A 17,435-nucleotide genomic window follows, 5' to 3' on the forward strand; every position below is an offset into this window, starting at 1 on the left:
CTTTGGACAGATGTGCTGCAGCCCCAGACCTCCAGCTACCTCCCCAGGGACTTTGCCTTTCCCGCTGCACACAAACTCTGCCCACCCTTGGGCCACCTCGATCTCTCTGCCTTTGCCAACAGGCCCCCAGAGAACACTGGGGCCCGTTACGGGCGCTAAAGAGACACTGAAACACAAAGGCCCGAGAAGAGATGTTGGTTGTGTGCCATGAGCATGAACATGAGGCACAAGGCCTGTGGCTTCCTCTGCCAACAAGCCGGGCCTGGAGGGCTGTCAGGCCCCAGACCGCTCAGACGGTCAGCAGGAAGAGGTAGACAGTGGGGAGACTTGAGTTCGATTCTCTGTCAGTGCTCAGGCTGCTGGGTGTTGCATCTCTGCACAGTGGTTCCCTCCTTAGTCACAATTGGCTTGCTGCTCTTGGAGACTCCTGGGTGGCTCAGCAGCAGGGGGAGCTCTCTATTCCCCTGGAATCCCCGCATCAAACACTAGGTTCCAATAGGAAAAAAACGTGCCCCAGATGCACCCACCCGCCCCAGGTTAGAGAAGTAGCCAGTGACGGTCACTGGTTTTATGAGGAGAGCGTTTATTGTAGGAGAATCAAGATCCAACAACCAGCGGGCCACCCCCCTCACTCCCCAGTGCAGACCACACAGGATTCTCGACAGGAGCCCTGACCCGGCCCACACCACGCTACACGGACAGCAGTCGGCGGCTCCTCAAGGAGTCTCTGAATGGATCTCCTCTGTCCAGCTCAAAGCCCACCCCAAAGAAGCTTCCAGAAATCATGATTCATCTAAATTCATTCTGTCGGGGTCATGACACAACTTTTTAGTTACTCAGGCATTATTCCATGATTCTAAAGCTCAAGGGACACTCCCCACCAACCCCCTCATCACTAGAGGAGCTGCCATGGGCTCAAAGAGTCCCGACCCTCCCCCTAGCTTCTGACAGCTTTACCTTCTAGAACATCAAAAATGTCTCCCAAGGCCTTATTCACACATTGGAGGAACTCCCTGACATCGCGGGCTGGGTAGGAGGAGACATTGCAGCCAATCCAGTCGTCGTGGACCCCGTAGCCTACCCCAAAGCCGTCGGGGACGACGGGGGCAAAGCCTCCGATGTTCACAGCAGGGCTGGTCAGGGTGCTGGTGGACAGGATGTTGTGGTTGATCTGCCCGTAGGCCGGGTCCTGGTACAACTCTGGCAGTTTGTGGCCGTTAGCTGCTGCCAGGTATCTCAAGGCAAACAAATGTCTGTCAAATCCCTGACCTGTGGAACAGAAGGTGAACGTGACTGACGCATCCACCACCCACCTACAGCCCGGCCCCCAGAAGGAGTTAACAGGCCAGAGGCCTCCAGAGGCCGGGCAGCCCCTCCCCGGGCCTAGATTTGGCTTCAGTCGGGCTCCGAGGCCTTCCCTCTCCCTCCCAGCAGCAGGACGAGCCCCCCTCAGGGACACTCACCCATCGCTGCTTCCTTCGTCAGCTGGTTGTGATACTTGGAGCACTGGGCGAGCATCTCCTTGAGCTGCTCGGGGCTGTTCCGGGAAGGCTCTCGCACAAACGCCTCCGAACACTTCTTGGTGAACATGGACGCCGGGCGGACGGTCTCTGTGCGGCCGTGCTTGAAGGCCGCTGTGCTGCAGGACTCATAGGTGGCCACCGTCTGCCCGTACTGCCTCAGGAAGGCCATCTGGAAGGAGAGCTGCGCCACTGCATCGGGGCTGAGCTTGTGCTTCTTCAGGAACTCTTTGCCTCCTCTCTGAAACTGGATGCTGTCAATAGTGAGGGTCTGCATGGTAGTGTCGAACCGGGCTCTGGCCTTGGCGATCCCAGCTTTTAAGGCGTCGTTCAGTCTGAAATGGAGTTTCTGCACAGCCTGCGACGAGTCGACGGGGGCCGGCCGAGCCTGGGGTGTGATGGCGGGGCTCTGGGTGCTGTCTTTAAATACCTCATTGAAGAACCTAAGCACAGCGACGCCGTCACCCCAGGAGTGCTCAAAGTTCACAGCTGCGTTCCCATCTTTGGCTATGATGAGGTTGAAGGACTTGTCGAACCACCGGTTCACGCCGTCCCCGTGCAGCATGGTGTGGGACAGATGGACCAAGTCTGTGATGGGGAAGCCATCCAGGCAGAGACAGAACACGGCTGAGTCCACCTTGCCGAGTGTTTCCCCATTCCCGTTGTTCAGCAGCTCCTGCCGCAGGCCCGCCCAGGTGTCCCGGTTCTCGGTGGCCAGGTACGCCAGAGGGAACTCGGGAGCGGGGCTGCTGTCTGAGAGGATGTACTGAAGGTGAGCGTGAACTTCTGAGGCGTCAACTATGTTCCCATCTCGATCCAGGACATCGAAGACGTAAAAATTCCCGTTCCTCAGCACTAGGAGGTGCTTCTCCTTTTCGTCAGTAAAAAGCTCATCTCGCCCAGGCTTGGGCAGCCGGGTTGAATTGAAGAGTCTGAAATACTGCGACATGTCCAAGGGATAGGCGTTGACCAGGTAGGCCCCATACCAGGCCAGGGACGAAGGCACAAGGCGGATGATTCTCTTGAAGGTGTCGGTGTCGCTCTTGGCAGGGTTGAGGTGGAACACCTCGGGCTCCAGGAGTCCGGCCCGAAGAGTCTTCAGAAAGCGCACGGCTGACACGGTTAAGTTGGTTGCCCGGATGAGCTGGTCGTTATAATCGGGCTTTGGGTCAGGGTTGAAACACATGAATGGATTAAAATTCAGAACAATGGAGTCTCGAGCAGACAGGTACATATCAAACCAAGGACCTAAAAAGATATTTAAAAGAGTAAGTCACAAGCACAAAAGGTTCCTTCTAGAAAAGTTTCACATGTTTATGGAGTGTCTAGAGAGGGCAGAATGCAGCGCTCGGTACTGGGAGGATGCCAGCTGTTGTGGAGAAGGCAGACCGGCTCAGTTATCACAGAGAGGGACAAACTAGACCTGCATAACGGACAGGGTGTGCCAACAGGAAAGACTCCCTGAGTTCTGGTGGGCAGATTACGTGCCCAGCAGGCTCAGAACTGCCCCACAGCACCCACCTTGGGGGGAACGGGATTGGTTTCATTCCTAGCAAGCCCTGATGTCCCAAGGGGCCTGAAAAAGTCCCTAAAGAGTCCTGGGGGAGAGCAAGCTCAAATGCCCTGATGTTAAGGTCAACTAAGGCAGCCTCCTCTATGAAAAACCCTTCCAGAGTCCACTGCAGGATAGTTCCTTTGTTTAATAAGGTCCAAAGTCCAGCTGGGAGCTCCCTGCCAACTTGTAAGGGTTTACGGGTTATTAAGCAGCCACAGTAATAATGTTTACAGTGAACAGCTGGTGGGGAGCTAGCATGTCTGTAGTGAGAGAAAGGCACTCCCATGGTGCATCTTGGTTCTCAGGGCACCTGAAAACCATGGTAATGGCCCTCAAGCCTGGCAGGTCAAGGACAGGACCCAGTTTTCTGAGGACCAGCCAAGTCATTTATGAGGAGGCTTCCCCCCAGGTAGCCATAGGGAGGAGAAGGGCTTTCTTTGCCCATAATTCACCCAGGAGCAACAAGATGCAGCTCCAGAGCAGGAAGATTCCTCTTCATGAGTTTAAGTCTGGGCCTTGACACTTCCCAGTGTGGAACCGAGCAGGTTCCTTCACCTTCTTTGCCTTGGTTTCCTCGTCTGTAAAATGAGCTGGAGAAGGAAATGGCCAACCGCTCCAGGATCTCTGCTCAGAAACCTCAAATAGGATCCAGACATGACTGAATACAACTGAATGCACAGTCCAGCCAGCAAAGGGGAGAGGGGCTGTGATCTATGAAAAGAAGGTCAGTCCTGACAAAATCCAAATCTCAAAAACTAAAGAGTCATCTATTGCATAAAACTGGACTCAGAAACCCCCAGGGGCCGGTCTGCAGGCTCGCACCCTCACGAGGAATTCTGGCTCAGCTCCTGGGAGGAGGCACTTTTCTGAGCACCTTTCCTAGCAAAGTTTCCTCCTTTCTCTCCGGTTTTCCTTTTTCCAAAATGAAATTCTGTCCAACTCTAAAAAACCCCATCAATCTCAGAAATCTCTGCTGTCCCTGGCTGGCAAAGAGGCGCTGTCCCCCAACAGGGGCTATCCTCAGCCCATTCCAGACCTCAGCAGCCAAAAGGAGCCCAATTCAGCAGGATCGCCACACATGTGCCAGCAACCTGCCGCCACCCTGCTGGAGCCTGAGGGAACAGGGCTTTGGGCCTGCTGTCACTGGAGGACCATCCTGAGCTGCCAGGGGAAGCCCTGGCTCCCAGGCAGCCCGGCTGCTGTGTGGCCCAGAGGCTGCATGGGACCTGCCTGCACTCACTGCTGGGAGATCTCCATCTTGCTCGGGGTAGGAAGCTGAGCCCCACTCCTGACCCTGACTTGCTGTGTAAGCTCACTTGACCTCAGTGTTTCCATCTGTAAAATGAGAAAACATGAAACTCTCACAGGCCTGTGCTGAAGAGGGTGGTAAGGACGCTTGATCACTGACGGGTCCCGTTGTCCTTCAGTCCCTCCTGCCCCACCCTCATGCTCAATTGCCCACCAAAGGTAAGGACAGGATGTGTGGACAATGTGGCCCCTTAGAGGAGTCACAAGAACTGAATGGGGTCACGCCCCTTAGTACCCAAGTATGACAATGACCCCCGTGCCCTTTAGCGCTTAACTGCCCCAGGTCAGACTCCAGAGTCTGAATGAAAACAGAGAAAGCTGTGGTTGCTCACAGGAAGGACAAGGTAGACAGTTTTCTGTCGGTGCTGTGGCAAAAAGAAAAAGCAGGAAAACCAATGGGCTTGCACTTAGCAGAACTAGCTTGGAGCCCCACTCTGCCACTTACCAGCTACAGCTCCTGAAACCTCAATTGAGTTCTCATCTGTAAAATGAGGAGAGCAAAACTCTCCCCACCTGTGAAGGAGGTAGGAAAAGAGACTGCTGGGAAAGACTGTAAAGGCTCTAAAAGCATGGTGATTATAATACTGTCTTGTGTCAAGGGGCTCCCACTCTGGTCCTGACCTGACCCACCTCATTCCCAGGGAGGGGATGGCCTGGCTAGCGCAGCCACAAAGGCCACCCACCAGTGCACCCAGCCATCAGGCATGAAGTCTCACCGGCTTGGGGCCAGGGCCTGGGACAGCTTGGGGGCCCGTCCACCATAAGGGGAGTCCATTGGGCCACTGCCTGGGAACACCACTCGACTCAGAGCTGAGGAGCAAAGGGAATTTGGGGGGAAAGGAGTTTGGGTAGTTTCTTCCTCCCAAGGTGACAAGGGGAGAGAAGATGGGCTTGAGTCGTACTGCTCTGAGCCTCTTTCCTGGCCAGTAAAATGGGCCCAAGGCCCCTGGGGCCTCCATGAGAGTCCTCTGAGCTGCTCTGAGAGGATGTTTTCAGAGGCGCCGAAGTCATTGACATCCGTGCCAGGGGTCCTGGCTGGTGCTCTCCCCCTCTGTCTCTGCACTCATCCTTTTCCTCCTGCCTCATCCTCCTGATCTGGCTCTTCTGTCCATTTCTTGTCCATCCTCATTGTTTCCTTCCCTGGTTCTTGGGAGAACAGAATTAGCATAGGTAATGCCCCACTTGGCCCTGCCCACTTGGCCCCTTTGTTTGGGGGAGGTCCTGAGGACCCAGGCCAGGGTCAGCCAAGCACAGCAGAACCACAGGGCCTCCCCTTAGAGGTACCACAGAGTGGATGGGGGCCCTGTGCAGGGGGCAGCTTGGATTCCTCACCCAGACACTAAGGCCCAGCCTTGGACTCCCACCTCCTGGCTGGGTCGTCCTGGATGAGTCCTGGAGTCCCCTAGCTCCATTGTGCAGCTGTGAAATTGGGCTTATCCCCCTCTCACTTAAGGGGTGACAATGAAAAGCAGGGCAATGGCAAACAGAATGGATTCAGAATGAGATTCGGGTTTGCCAGGTGCCCGCCATGGAGGCTGTCTCTAAGATGAGGCTCGGAACCTGCTGCTCAGGGCAGCGGTAAACTACTATAACAGAGAGCTCTTGTCTTTCCAAGAGGTCGTGGTCAAAGGGGAGTGGATGGGGAGTGGGGAGCCGGATGCCAGGCTCAGCACAGTCCCTGAACTAACGGTGGAGCCTCAGTTCAGTCCCTCTCATTCTTGGGGGCTCAGCTGCTCCTGTAGAACACAAAGGGTTTGCCCAGGAATGGATGGTCTCCTGGGTCCCTTGCATACTGGACGTTCTGAGTACAGAAAAACTGCCAATGGGGCCACAACTACAAGCAAAGGGACGATTCTGATAGGCACACGCAAATCTAAATCTGATTTTTCTGGTTTGAACCGGCCCAAAGAGAGAGCCTCTCATCTGTGAGCAGGGAAGCCAACGGCAGACACCTGGGGGAAGCAGTCCCTCGGCTGCCTCCCCTTCAGCCACCGGTCCAGTACTACGGGCTGGTGCTGACGTCGGTGCTGTTCTCCCTCCCAATACTTCTAGGACCAGAAATCTCCCCCGAAGGTGGCTTCCCTTCCCGTCCCAACCCCCCCGGGGGCAAAGCAAATTTGTTCTTCAGTCTGCTGGAGCTGAACAGGGCAGGTGCAACCACGCTTGGCTTTAGCTACCTGAGATGTAGCTTGTGTGTTTATTCTGCTTGTCTTGGGTGATCAGTTGGGCGTGCAGCTCTTTGCCAAGTCCGCTTTCAAAGGTCCTGCAGAGCTGCTCCGTTCTCCTGAGACGTTCAAGAAGAAAGCATGGTCAGTGATGAGAGAAGGCCGCAGACCCCCATCAGGCTGGACTAAGGGAAAGCACCATTTTGTGTGGATTGTATGGTTTACAAAGGAGATAATCAAGACAGTCACCACCCTTCTGAGAATTTATGCAAGGGCTAACATTTCCATAGCGCCTGCTCTCCCAGGGGTGAGACGCCTTCCCAGGGTCACCCAGTTAGTGACCAGGTTGGGATTTGAAGCCAGGCCCCTCTGGCCCCCAAGCCCAGAGCCTCTCCCGCCAGCCCCCGCTGCCTCTAAGCTGGGCTCTCTTTCTCAGACCCCGATCACTAAGAGACAGGTATACGACACTCCTCATTCCCACTGGCTGAACATCTGGACTTCTTCCTAGTCTCATCCTGCAAGATCACAGACATTCAGAACCTCCCACCACTCAGCATTCCTGGTCCCTGAGCTTTCTCCTTTGGATTAGAGGTTAAGAGGTCAGAGAGCCCCACTCTCCCAGCAGGGGCCACTGGGCAATCAGGTCTCCATTTCCCACCATCTATCTTTACATATATTTGGAAAAATAAAAAAACTAAGAGAAAAAAAAGGAAAGAGGAAATTGGGCAAGGCCACATGGCGATGGTGCTGAAAAGATGGCAGGGAGGAAAGGGCCTGTGTACCTGGGCCAGAGATGCAGCTGGAGAGGCAGTCAGAGATGGGAGATGCCCTAGGAGCCCCCCCCCCTCACCTCCTGTGAGCAGTGAACCAAGGGGGAGTGAGTGTCTAAGGTTTGTGCTGGCTCTGTCTGCTCAAGTCCATCTCTTCCCATTCTGGCTACCATGGTTGGGTAAGGGCATAAAATGCACACTCCCTGGGAGCGCTTCAGACTGGCCGGGCCGCTGTGCTGAGGAGCATGCTCTGAGAAGGCTGCTTTCTTTCTCCAGAAACAGTTCCTCTTTGGTTCTATAGCCCTGGGCCCCTTTTAGGTTGGAGCGGCTCTATCCAAACAGCTGCTTCTGGGTCACCAGTCATTACCTGAACTGGCTGTCATCCAAAAGAGGTCTCTGGGCACTGAGGTATCTCTTCATGGTGTCTTCAAGTTTGGGAATAGGCAGCCTGCAGGAAAGGATTCCAAGTCAGCCGGGTGGGATGTAGATGCCTTCAGCACCCACCTAAATAAGCAGACTTTGGCAGACTGATTTCTTTGCCAAAACTGAAGAGAAAGAAGTTCCGAGAAGATTCTGTCTTGCCAGCCTATCACCTCTCAAACCAGACCCTGCCCACCTCCCTCACTGGCAACCTCCCGGTCCTTTCCAATTCTTCCTCCTCCCTCCTACCCAACACTTGTTCATTGATGTGGACTAGAATGCCACAGTAGCCCCTTCTCTCCATTTATAGTCACCCCACTCCCACGATTCTCCAACTGGAATCGGTCTCCTTGCTTCCAGCCTCACTCAGCCTTCTGGCAGCAGCTAAAATACTCCTGAGACACAACTCCGCATTTCAGTGACTCCCTCGTCGTTGGGATAACCCAGGCTGGCACATAAGGCCCCTGTAGCCCCAGGGTGGGCCAGGGCTTCCACTTTACCTCAAGTCCCCTCCTCTGCCGCCTCCTACCTCCATGCCCTTGGTGCAGCTCCGTCCAAGAGCTGGACATACTCTCACCTCTTTTGGGCCTCAGAGCGACTGTGGTCTTGCAGGGCTCAGCCCAGGGCCCGCTTCCTTGGGACTGCATTTGCTGATGGGTGCTGATGTTCTTTCTTTCCTCTATTATCCTCAGGGCCCTGTGATCTGTCCTTTTGTCTCCTTCACTCCCTAGCTTGTACATCTATCTTGGACAAAGCATATCCTCTCCACAGAGGGCAAAGACTTTCATTTCTGTCTCTGTTCTCAGTACCTGAAGTCGTGCTCAGAACACAAGGGCACTCATTGAATGCTTACTGGATTGAACTGGGTTTGAGATATGGAAGCTTGGGTTCAATCCGGTCCAACCTGCTGGACTTTAAGCAAGATACTTTCCCTGAGAACGTTCTTTTTGTAAAATGGCCGTGATACCTACACAACTGGCCCAATAACAAGTTGCCAAGAGCTCCTAGTAGTAGCTTTAGAGGCAACCTTAGTCTTGAGAGGGTAGTTCGTGGTGAACATTACACAGTAACGGGTCTAGATATTTACTTTTAACCAGAACAGATAAGTGCAAGTTTCCCACTATGCTCTCTCTCCCTCTGGAAATTCCGTTTTATAGACCCTTAGTTACTTATATACACATTGTATACCCCAGGCCAGTGGAAGGTAACCTCTGGAAGAAGAGTAACCATTTGGGGATTATCTTTGTATCCTGGCACATAACAAGAGGTGGTTGTTGACTCTGAATCCCTGTGTCTTTGGGCTGTCACTGGTTTTACTGTTTCCAAGCAGGACAGTGGATGTCCCCCCCGCCCAGCTTTCCAGGTCTTGTTCCACAAATACCCACTGGAGATGGCAAAACGCTCGTTCCCAGTGTAACTCTGGCAGGTTCTCAGCTGGCCCTGCTCTACTTGGCTCGGTTCCCATGGCACCTGGCTAGTTCTCCTAAAGCTGTAGGCAGGGTGTGTCCACTTCATCCCCAGAAGGTGTAATTAGCCATAAAGATGGCCTTGAACCTGACAAGCAAGAACTCCCTATGTCCCACCACTATCCCAAGCTATGAAAAGGCAGTTCCAGCCATGAAAATAAACTGAGTTTGGGAAGTAAGAGAGCCTACATTGGCATCTTGGCTCAGCTACTGGACAAAAACTCCCTTCTGGCTCTGGAACTATGTCACCATCTGCATTCCTCCTCCTGTTTCTCTCCCTACCTTGTAGTCCCTTCCCAGACAGGTCTTTGCCATGGACTCCAGGAAAAGGCAAGATCCTCAGGGGCCCAGCTTCTCTGCTTCCGGCCGGCCTTTCTAGGGGCTTCCTCTCTTCACTACACAACATTCCCAATGGAAGCAAGGTGGAAAAAGCTCAACTCCTCAACTCCCTGACCTCTGAGGTCCTTCCCAGGGCTTATTCTGGAAAGGGGGGAGGGGATCCAAGAGAAGTCAATGTCTTTAGCTTTTCTGACTAATGACTTCTGAAAGGTTTACAAGCCATTAATACCCCAAGCCTTTATTTCCTCAAAATGCTCCCAATCACCTGCTCCCCTCTACCTGAGGAGACAAGGAATCGCCTGCCTTCCCAGCCCAGGGTCCCAGGGTACAGCTGGTACCGGAATCTGGGTCTCTTCACCCAAATCTAGTGCTTCCCCCAGTTCTGTCTCCAAAAGAAACCAGGCCCTGGAACAAAGGCCACTTGCTCCAAATCCACAGAGCTGGCAGCGGCCCCAGTGAGTCTGGGCCCACCCAAAAAGGTCGTCGAGGTTCAGCACCAGAAAGATGCCCACTTTGGCACGGACCATGGGACCCAGCCCAAGTGGGCCTCGGCCTCCTCCCCCTCGGCTCTAGAGAAGGCTGCCAATGAGCTGGTGAAGCTAAGAAGGCCAGCAGCCATTGTTAATTTATGTGATCCCTGACCCTGGTATGCAGGTCAAGCTCAGGATTAGACGCAGAAGCAAGCTGCCCAGAGTGGAGCTGCAGAAGCCCAAGGGCTTAAATCTCGGGTAGTGAAGCAGGGAGGAGAGGGGCAGCACAGACCGGACAGTGAGGGGGGAGGGGGCAGCCCTGCTCCCGGCCCCCAGGGAAGAAGCAAGCACAGCAGAAAACCTGAGACGGCGGCCTTAGAGACTTAACAAAAAGGTAAACTGAGGCCATTCTCCGAGCAAGCCATTTATTAGCGAGAGCACAGTGTATGCGAGCTAAAGTCCTGACCCAGAACAATCCGTCAGTTAGACCACAGTGACCAGCGCGTGGGGGCACAGGCTCCTCCCGCGGCTGCGGGACCCCAAGCAAAACAAAGCAATCCCTGTGAGGGGGGGAGGCCCCGGGCTCTGGAAGCCACGTTTGACCGAGAGGCTCCAGCACAGCTTCGGCCACAGATGCTTCATTTGCGGCCGCCATCCCCAGCCTTCCCCGGGGCGGCCCCAAGGTCACGATTTAATTGGGGAGGTCCCCGTTGGGGGCGGGGGGAATCCTCTAAGGAGGAAGGTCTTTAAGGGAGGAATCCAAGGGAACCACGACCCCTCCCGGCAGGAAGTCTGGAGCTCGCGACTCCCCTCTTTTTCTCTACTTTTCCAAGAAGACGAGGTCACTCTCCCCCGGCCTCCGTCCTTAACCCAAGGCCGGGGAGTCAAAGGACCGGATTTACCCCCTCGGGAGAGGGAGGCAGTGGGACCAGGTGACTGTGACCTTTAACCCACTTCGAGGACCTGCCCTCCCCGCGCTGGCGGCGGAGACTCCGGGGCCCGGGGGCAAGGCCGGGTGGGTAGGAGGCAGGGGGCGGAGCCGCGGCCCCCTATTTCTCGCTGGCCCCCCGCGCCGGGCGCATACAGAAGGCGCCTAAGAAGGGCAGCCGCGATACCTGGGCAGGCTCGGCTGGAAGTGCAGGGTGGGCACAACGCTCCGCTGCAGGTACTGCCGCCCGGCCTCGGCCCCGGCCCCGGCCTCGGCCACGAGCCGCCTCCGCCCGCAGCCTCCGTCCAGCGGCCACAGCGGCGGCGGCCGCGCTCCGAGCCTCAGGCGCGCCACCAGCGGCCCCATAGCGGCTCCTCCCGGCTTCCCCACGCGCTCGCGTCCGCGTCCGGCTCGAGCCCGCCTCGTTCTGGCCCGACTCGGGAGTCTCGGCGTCAACCCTCCGGCCGGGGACTGAGAGCCGCACATCCGCTTCCGGCCGAAGAGGGCCAGGCCTCCCCGGGAGGGAGGGGGAGGGAGGCAGAAAGGGGGCGGGGCCGTGGTACCGAGATCCCAGGGAAGGAAATGAGCATGTATTAAGCGCCTAATGTGTGCCCGGGCTAAGCTCTTTACAAATAGTATCATTTGATCTATGCAAGAGCCCCATTTTGCAGAAGGGGAAACTGAGGCTGGCTTCTAGCCCTGCAAAAGCTCCTAGAAGCCCGTTGTCCCTCCGCCGAGGGCTTCCTCTGAGCTCCCACACTCCGGCCCGCGGTGCAGGAGGCGGGGAATGGCTGTTCTGGCTGACGCCCCTCCCCGGAGGGCTCCTCGCCCCCTCCGGGCCCGGCCTGGGAGCCCGTCTCACCCGTCTGGGTGTGGGTGCCCTGAAGTGGGGGCAGGGGCAGGAAGAGAGGAACACAATGGGGGAGGAGCGGCGGAGCGGGAAGGGGAGGGGGAGGAGTCCGGGGATGACACCTGGGGGGCTTTGGCAGCCGCAGGGAAGCCGGGAGCTGGGCTGGGCGGCGGGCTCCGGAAGCCGCGCGGAGAACACGGCAACAGTTACCGCTTCCGCCACAGTAACCAGCGCTGCGGCCCAGTCTCCCCGTGCAGACTGAAACATAATTTCTCTTTCTGGTTTTCTTGTTGCAACCCGGCTAACCTGGAAACACATTTCGAATGATTTCACAAGTTTAACGGACGGGGGAGGGGCAGGAAAGAGAGAATCTGGAACTCACATTTTCACAAAATTAATAAAAAAGAAAGTTTCAGCCTTAAATGCCCTCGCGGTTTTGGCCCCGTGGCTCTGGAAGCAAAGGGGAGGGGGTCAAGCCTTCCTCTCATACTTGTGGCGGGAGGGACCAGTTTCAGCTCCTCATCTCCCGTCCTTAGCTTCCTCATCTGTCAGACGGGAGGCCTGGACCAGCTTCTGAGGCCTTTTCAGCTCCAAATTTCGCTGTCAAGTCTTTCGTTAAGCTTTTAATGGAGATATTTCCCTTCTCATTAGTTCTTACTATTTTTTAGGTCTTACTATTTTTTATGAGGAGATAACTCTTTAAGGTTCTACAAATGATGTAACATAATAAATGGACATTGTCCTTAACTACCATATGTTGAGGCTTCAGAAACAGATCTAGTGTTTGCCAACAGGAATTTCTAGGTTCTTTTGGTCTCCTGATTATGGTAATTGACTTGTTTTTTTTGTTTTGTTTTGTTTTGTTTTTTTGTTTTGTTTTCCTTTTTATTTACCAGATATATGCATGGGTAATTTTTTCCGTATTGACAACTGCAAAACCTTTTGTCTAATTTTTCCCCTCCTTCCTCCCCCCCAGATGGCAGATGCTAAAGTTTAAATTAAATACAATATATGTATACGTCCAAACAGTTATTTTGCTGTACAGAAAGAATCAGACTTTGAAATAGTGTACAATTAGCCTGTGAAGGAAATCCAAAATGCAGGCAGACAAAAAATAGAGGGATTGGGAATTCTATGTAGTGGTTCATAGTCATCTCCCAGGTGTAGCTGGTTCAGTTCATTACTGCTCTAGTGGAACTGATTTGGTTCATCTCATTGTTGGAGAGGGTCAGGTTCATCAGAATTGATCATCATATAGTATTGTTGTTGAAGTGTATAATGATCTCCTGGTCCTCTCATTTCACTCAGCATCAGTTCCTGTCAGTCTCTCCAGGCCTCTCTGTATTCATCCTGCTGGTCGTTTCTTACAGAACAATAATATTCCATAATATTCATATACCACAATTTATTCAGCCATTCCCAGCTAATGGGCATCCACTCAGTTTCCAGTTTCTGGCCACCACAAAGAGGGCTGTTTGGCCATTGACTTATGTTAGAAAATAATATTCTTTTGTCCATTTCTCATTATTAAAAAAAAATTTATAAAAGATTTTGTGTCTATAATTTTTTGTCCCTTGAAAATTAACTTTAAAAATGGAAAATAAAATAACATTCTACAAATGAGAAAATTTCAGACGGTATATCCAATATAAATATACATATACATATTAAAACCCAAAACCCAAACAAAAAATCAGCATGTTTATTCACTTCTTGTTGTGTAGTATGGCTGAAAAGAGTCACTGAAATTTTCTTTAGAGGACAATTTTAATTTAACAGAACTAATATAGTTCTCACAAATTTAAAAATCATAAATAAGAAGTACTTTAAATGCTTTCAAAGGCCTTTCTCAGATTTGAAATTTATCATTTCTCTCAAAAAACTGGTTCCCACAGTACAGATCTGGACCAAATAACTGGGCAACAAAGGTTTCAAACAGTGGAAGCTGATTAATGCCCAATGAATCTATTTATATATGTATTCACACTAATATTTGAGCAAAAGCTTTATTAAGTTATCAAGTTTATTAACCTGCTAAGAAACACAAGGAAACTTAAAATGATTAAATGTTTCACAAGTTTTAACTTTACTTTCAAACTCACTGACTTTCAGTTGAAACAAAGAAATTTTAACTGTACTCAATCATGTGAATTTTTCTCTTTTTTTTTGCTTTTGAAGATTCATAAAAAAATAACTGCACTCTTACAGAGTGCATAAATTCCACTTGTATAATTTATTGTTTTAAAAGTTATTTATGGGGGCAGCTAGGTGGCCCAGTGGATAGAGCACCAGCCCTGAAGTCAGGAGGACCTGAGTCCAAATAAGGCCTCAAGACACTTAACACTTCCTAGCTGTGTGACCCTGGGCAAGTCACTTAACCCCAATTGCTTAGCCAAAAGAAAAGTTACTCATTTTATTCTTTTGTTCAATCTGAGAGTGATTTGTATCAAATATTTTTAAGAATAGAGAATACTAAATTAGTGGATTTGATACAGCTCAATGCCTACCTATACCAGTTATGTATCTTGAGATAACTTAAAAATACTAGCTCAAGCTTTCAAAAAATCATTAGTATGGATCAACTGATTTATTTTCAAGGTCTTTTTTTTTTCTTTTTTTTGGACAATTTGAATTTCTGGCTATCGAAATAGCTGTTTCATTATTAAAGACTTGAAATCCAAATCAATGAAACATAGGAACTATCACTTCACAATTGTTTTAATTATCTCACTTTATCTTTCAAATGTTTTTTCTTTAGCAGGGTTAAGATTAAGACATCTGTATATTTCAAATTCCAAGTGGGAAATACCCTAATAAACTTTCCCGATAGTTCTTTTCTTTAACTGTGAAAAACTATAAGAATTCATGTTTTTTTGTAATGGGATCTGAAAACAGTATTTTTCTTGTAACACTCTTACATACAACCTTAGCAAATTTTCTGTGTATGTACTTCATAGACTGACTTTACAAAGTTGGAAAATATTATAAGCTACAGATAAAACTTAATACAAATTGAGTTGGCCAGGGAAACCTTGTTTAAAGCATTATTAGCAACAAATGCAATTTTATGAACATTTGCATGATATCCAATCATTTTTCTCAAATAACAAAAATGTTCAATATAGAAATGTTCCCATAAAGGATACATTTCCCCAAATACACACACACACACACACACACACACACACACACACACGTATATATAAAGAAACTTGAGCAATCATTTACCAAGTTTGTTTTCTACCGTATAATATAGAAATATCTCCAATAGCTAAACAGGTGACATAAAAGAATGACATTTACAGAGCACCATTGTCTTTGCAGAACTTTAAATAAAGTTGAGAATGATGCATATATCAGTCTATTTGGGTATTGCATCTTACATATTTTAGAGAACAACCTTGGTCCATTAACACATATAATTGAGAACAGTAGCCAGAGTATTTCAATCAAGATACATAGGTGAAAGGGCCAATGATCATTCTTCCCATGATTTTCTGTATGCAAGTCTTTTATCTATAGAAATCTGACAATAATTAAATTCCTATTGGATTTTCCATCTACTGGATGAACAAGATGCTGAAAGCCATTGGTACATAGGGACTCTTTCGTTCACCTGCTTTATTTTTGTCCAAGACACTAGGAGCCATGGATGCGATATATGCACAGATACATGTAAGCAGCAAGATTACTGTAAATAGGCTCTGAAAGTTGAAAATGGCAGCCATAGTGAGACCTCCGATACCCCCCTCCTCTTCTCATTATTGGCTTCAATAAAAAGCTTGTTTAAAATGGCCAGGTTGAAACTGCTTAATGATACAACATATTTTCTTCTCATTTCACTCTTTCTTCAAATTTGGCCTTGCTTTTGAACTTTGCTCTAGCAGGTTGGAGATCTGGCTCGACAAGGCAGCTGATTTAGAAATGACTCAATGATAATCAGTAATTTCCTGATGATAATCAGTAATTTCTTGTCTGTTAAAACACCTATTTAAAGTTTTGTGATTTATGTTTTCCTCAATGGTTCCAAGTCTACCTATAGAAGAAACTACTCATGAAATATAAGTGAGACCTCTGTACCACCTACACTTGGGCCTCTCTTGTTTCTGAACTTATCTGAACCATATTCTCGGATATTTTTTGCTCTCCTTCCGTATGCCCCGTAGCCAAAACTTTTCCAGCAAAGCCAAACCAGCTAGAGCTTTTGCTCTCAACTGGTGAGTACTTCACATGGCCCCCTCTATCTAGAAGACCCCAGTCATGCTTCATTTTATTCCGAAGCCCCTAACCCTCACCCCCATCTTTCCAATTCTGGAACCAGAATCAGCTCACTACTCCTAGATATGTCAATATACTTCTCCCTGTGAATCCATTCAGAATTCCAGTAGCCTTACAAATCAAATATTCCTCCCTGACCACAGTGCCCATGTGTGCTGTCTTCCTCCTAGAATATAAGCTTCTTGAGGGCAGCAAGTTTACTTTTGTAGATGTAACTCCAGCATACTTAATAAATACTTCTTTCTAATTTATTCACTCACCAAAGCAGTTTTTGAAAACTCAAGGGAAGCTCCATGAATGAGAGTATAATTAATTTAATTGAAACCCTTGGCTCAAAGGGCCAATTGCATAGGATTCTTTCCTCATCAATGGAAATTGATTACTCAATACCTTGTGCCTTCAAAAGAGCCTGCAGAGGCTGAAGGAAAAGACAGTCTGGTCTTCTGGATGACACTTCTAGAGAAAGAGAGAAGCTATGTTGTCCTAGTCCCTGAAGGAAGGAGCTAAAGTGCAAGCTCCTCTCCATGCCAGCTTTTTACCGAGCCAAGTGAGCCCAAGTTATTTCAGCCACCACAGAATGGGTGTGGGCTCTGCTAGCCTTCCTGAATGCCCACGGCACCTCAGTGCTCTCCTGATAATATGGAACAGGGAGAGTCAGAGCCCTGCTGCCCTGGGCCAAGGTTGCTTAAGCAGCAACAAAAATAATCTCCCTCAAATCTAAATGAAAAGCAATAGACAAGACATTACAGCTGGTTATGCTGAATAGTAGCTAGAAGGGAGACAGGTTTTCTGGGAGATGAAAGCATTCACTGGTTCCCACGTGAGTGGCTTCCCCCAGAGTAGACAGAGAAGAGGGACAGCTGGCGGCCTCTAGCCTTTATATGGGAATGTCTCTCTCGCCTGCTACAGATCTTCCACTGACTGGCTCCCATAGCTCCATGGACAGGGCCTATCCTGGGTCTTCTGCTTTTTTCTTCCTCTCCTGGTCATTTCTCTACTTCATGGCTCTCTTCTCTAGCATCTTCTGCCTTCCCTCCTTCCAAGTCCATTGCCAGGGGCCCTTTGAGAGTCTCCCCAGGTTAAGGCCAAGGCCAAAGGAGCTTAGGGAACACTAGACAAATTGACTGGAGCCAGTTCCCCAGATTTTACTCCATGACTGAGACTCTGAATAGGGCCCCAAAATGATTTTATTCACAATTTTTATATTTCCATAATTCCAGATTTGGAGGGGACCATTCATCATCCATAGCTTTCAATCCAAGCTTACCAAGAATCTCCATTATGACATTCCCAATGTCCAGATTTTGCCTGAAGACTTTGAGGAAGGGGAGCCCATTTCTTCCCGAGTCAGTCTATTTCACTTTTA

General features: G+C 50.2%; 1 protein-coding gene and 1 pseudogene across 1 annotated transcript; both read right to left on the reverse strand.

The window, feature by feature from the left end:
• Positions 1-566: 566 nt before the first annotated feature.
• On the reverse strand, positions 567-11,428 carry CPT2 (carnitine palmitoyltransferase 2). The gene is made up of 5 exons (XM_074265897.1): positions 11,129-11,428; positions 7,686-7,766; positions 6,561-6,667; positions 1,464-2,768; positions 567-1,269 (listed from the first exon to the last, which is right to left on the reverse strand). The coding sequence occupies exons 1-5, from the start codon at positions 11,425-11,427 to the stop codon at positions 938-940; spliced, it is 2,124 nt and encodes a 707-aa protein (XP_074121998.1). The 5' UTR covers position 11,428; the 3' UTR covers positions 567-937.
• Positions 11,429-15,351: 3,923 nt separating this feature from the next.
• LOC141541625 (protein kish-A pseudogene) lies at positions 15,352-15,519 on the reverse strand (annotated as a pseudogene).
• Between the last annotated feature and the right edge of the window lie 1,916 nt (positions 15,520-17,435).

This window comes from Sminthopsis crassicaudata, chromosome 4 (genome assembly GCF_048593235.1).
Source record: "Sminthopsis crassicaudata isolate SCR6 chromosome 4, ASM4859323v1, whole genome shotgun sequence".
Taxonomy (NCBI): Eukaryota; Metazoa; Chordata; class Mammalia; order Dasyuromorphia; family Dasyuridae; genus Sminthopsis; species Sminthopsis crassicaudata.

Coding starts and splice junctions, on each gene's coding strand:
- CPT2 (XM_074265897.1), bottom strand. CDS start 11,427: ATGTGCGGCTCTCAGTCCCCGGCCGGAGGGTTGACGCCGAGACTCCCG. Junction 7,767..11,128: donor TTCCAGCCGAGCCTGCCCAG/GTATCGCGGCTG, acceptor CCTTTCCTGCAG/GCTGCCTATTCCCAAACTTG. Junction 6,668..7,685: donor TTGGATGACAGCCAGTTCAG/GTAATGACTGGT, acceptor TGAACGTCTCAG/GAGAACGGAGCAGCTCTGCA.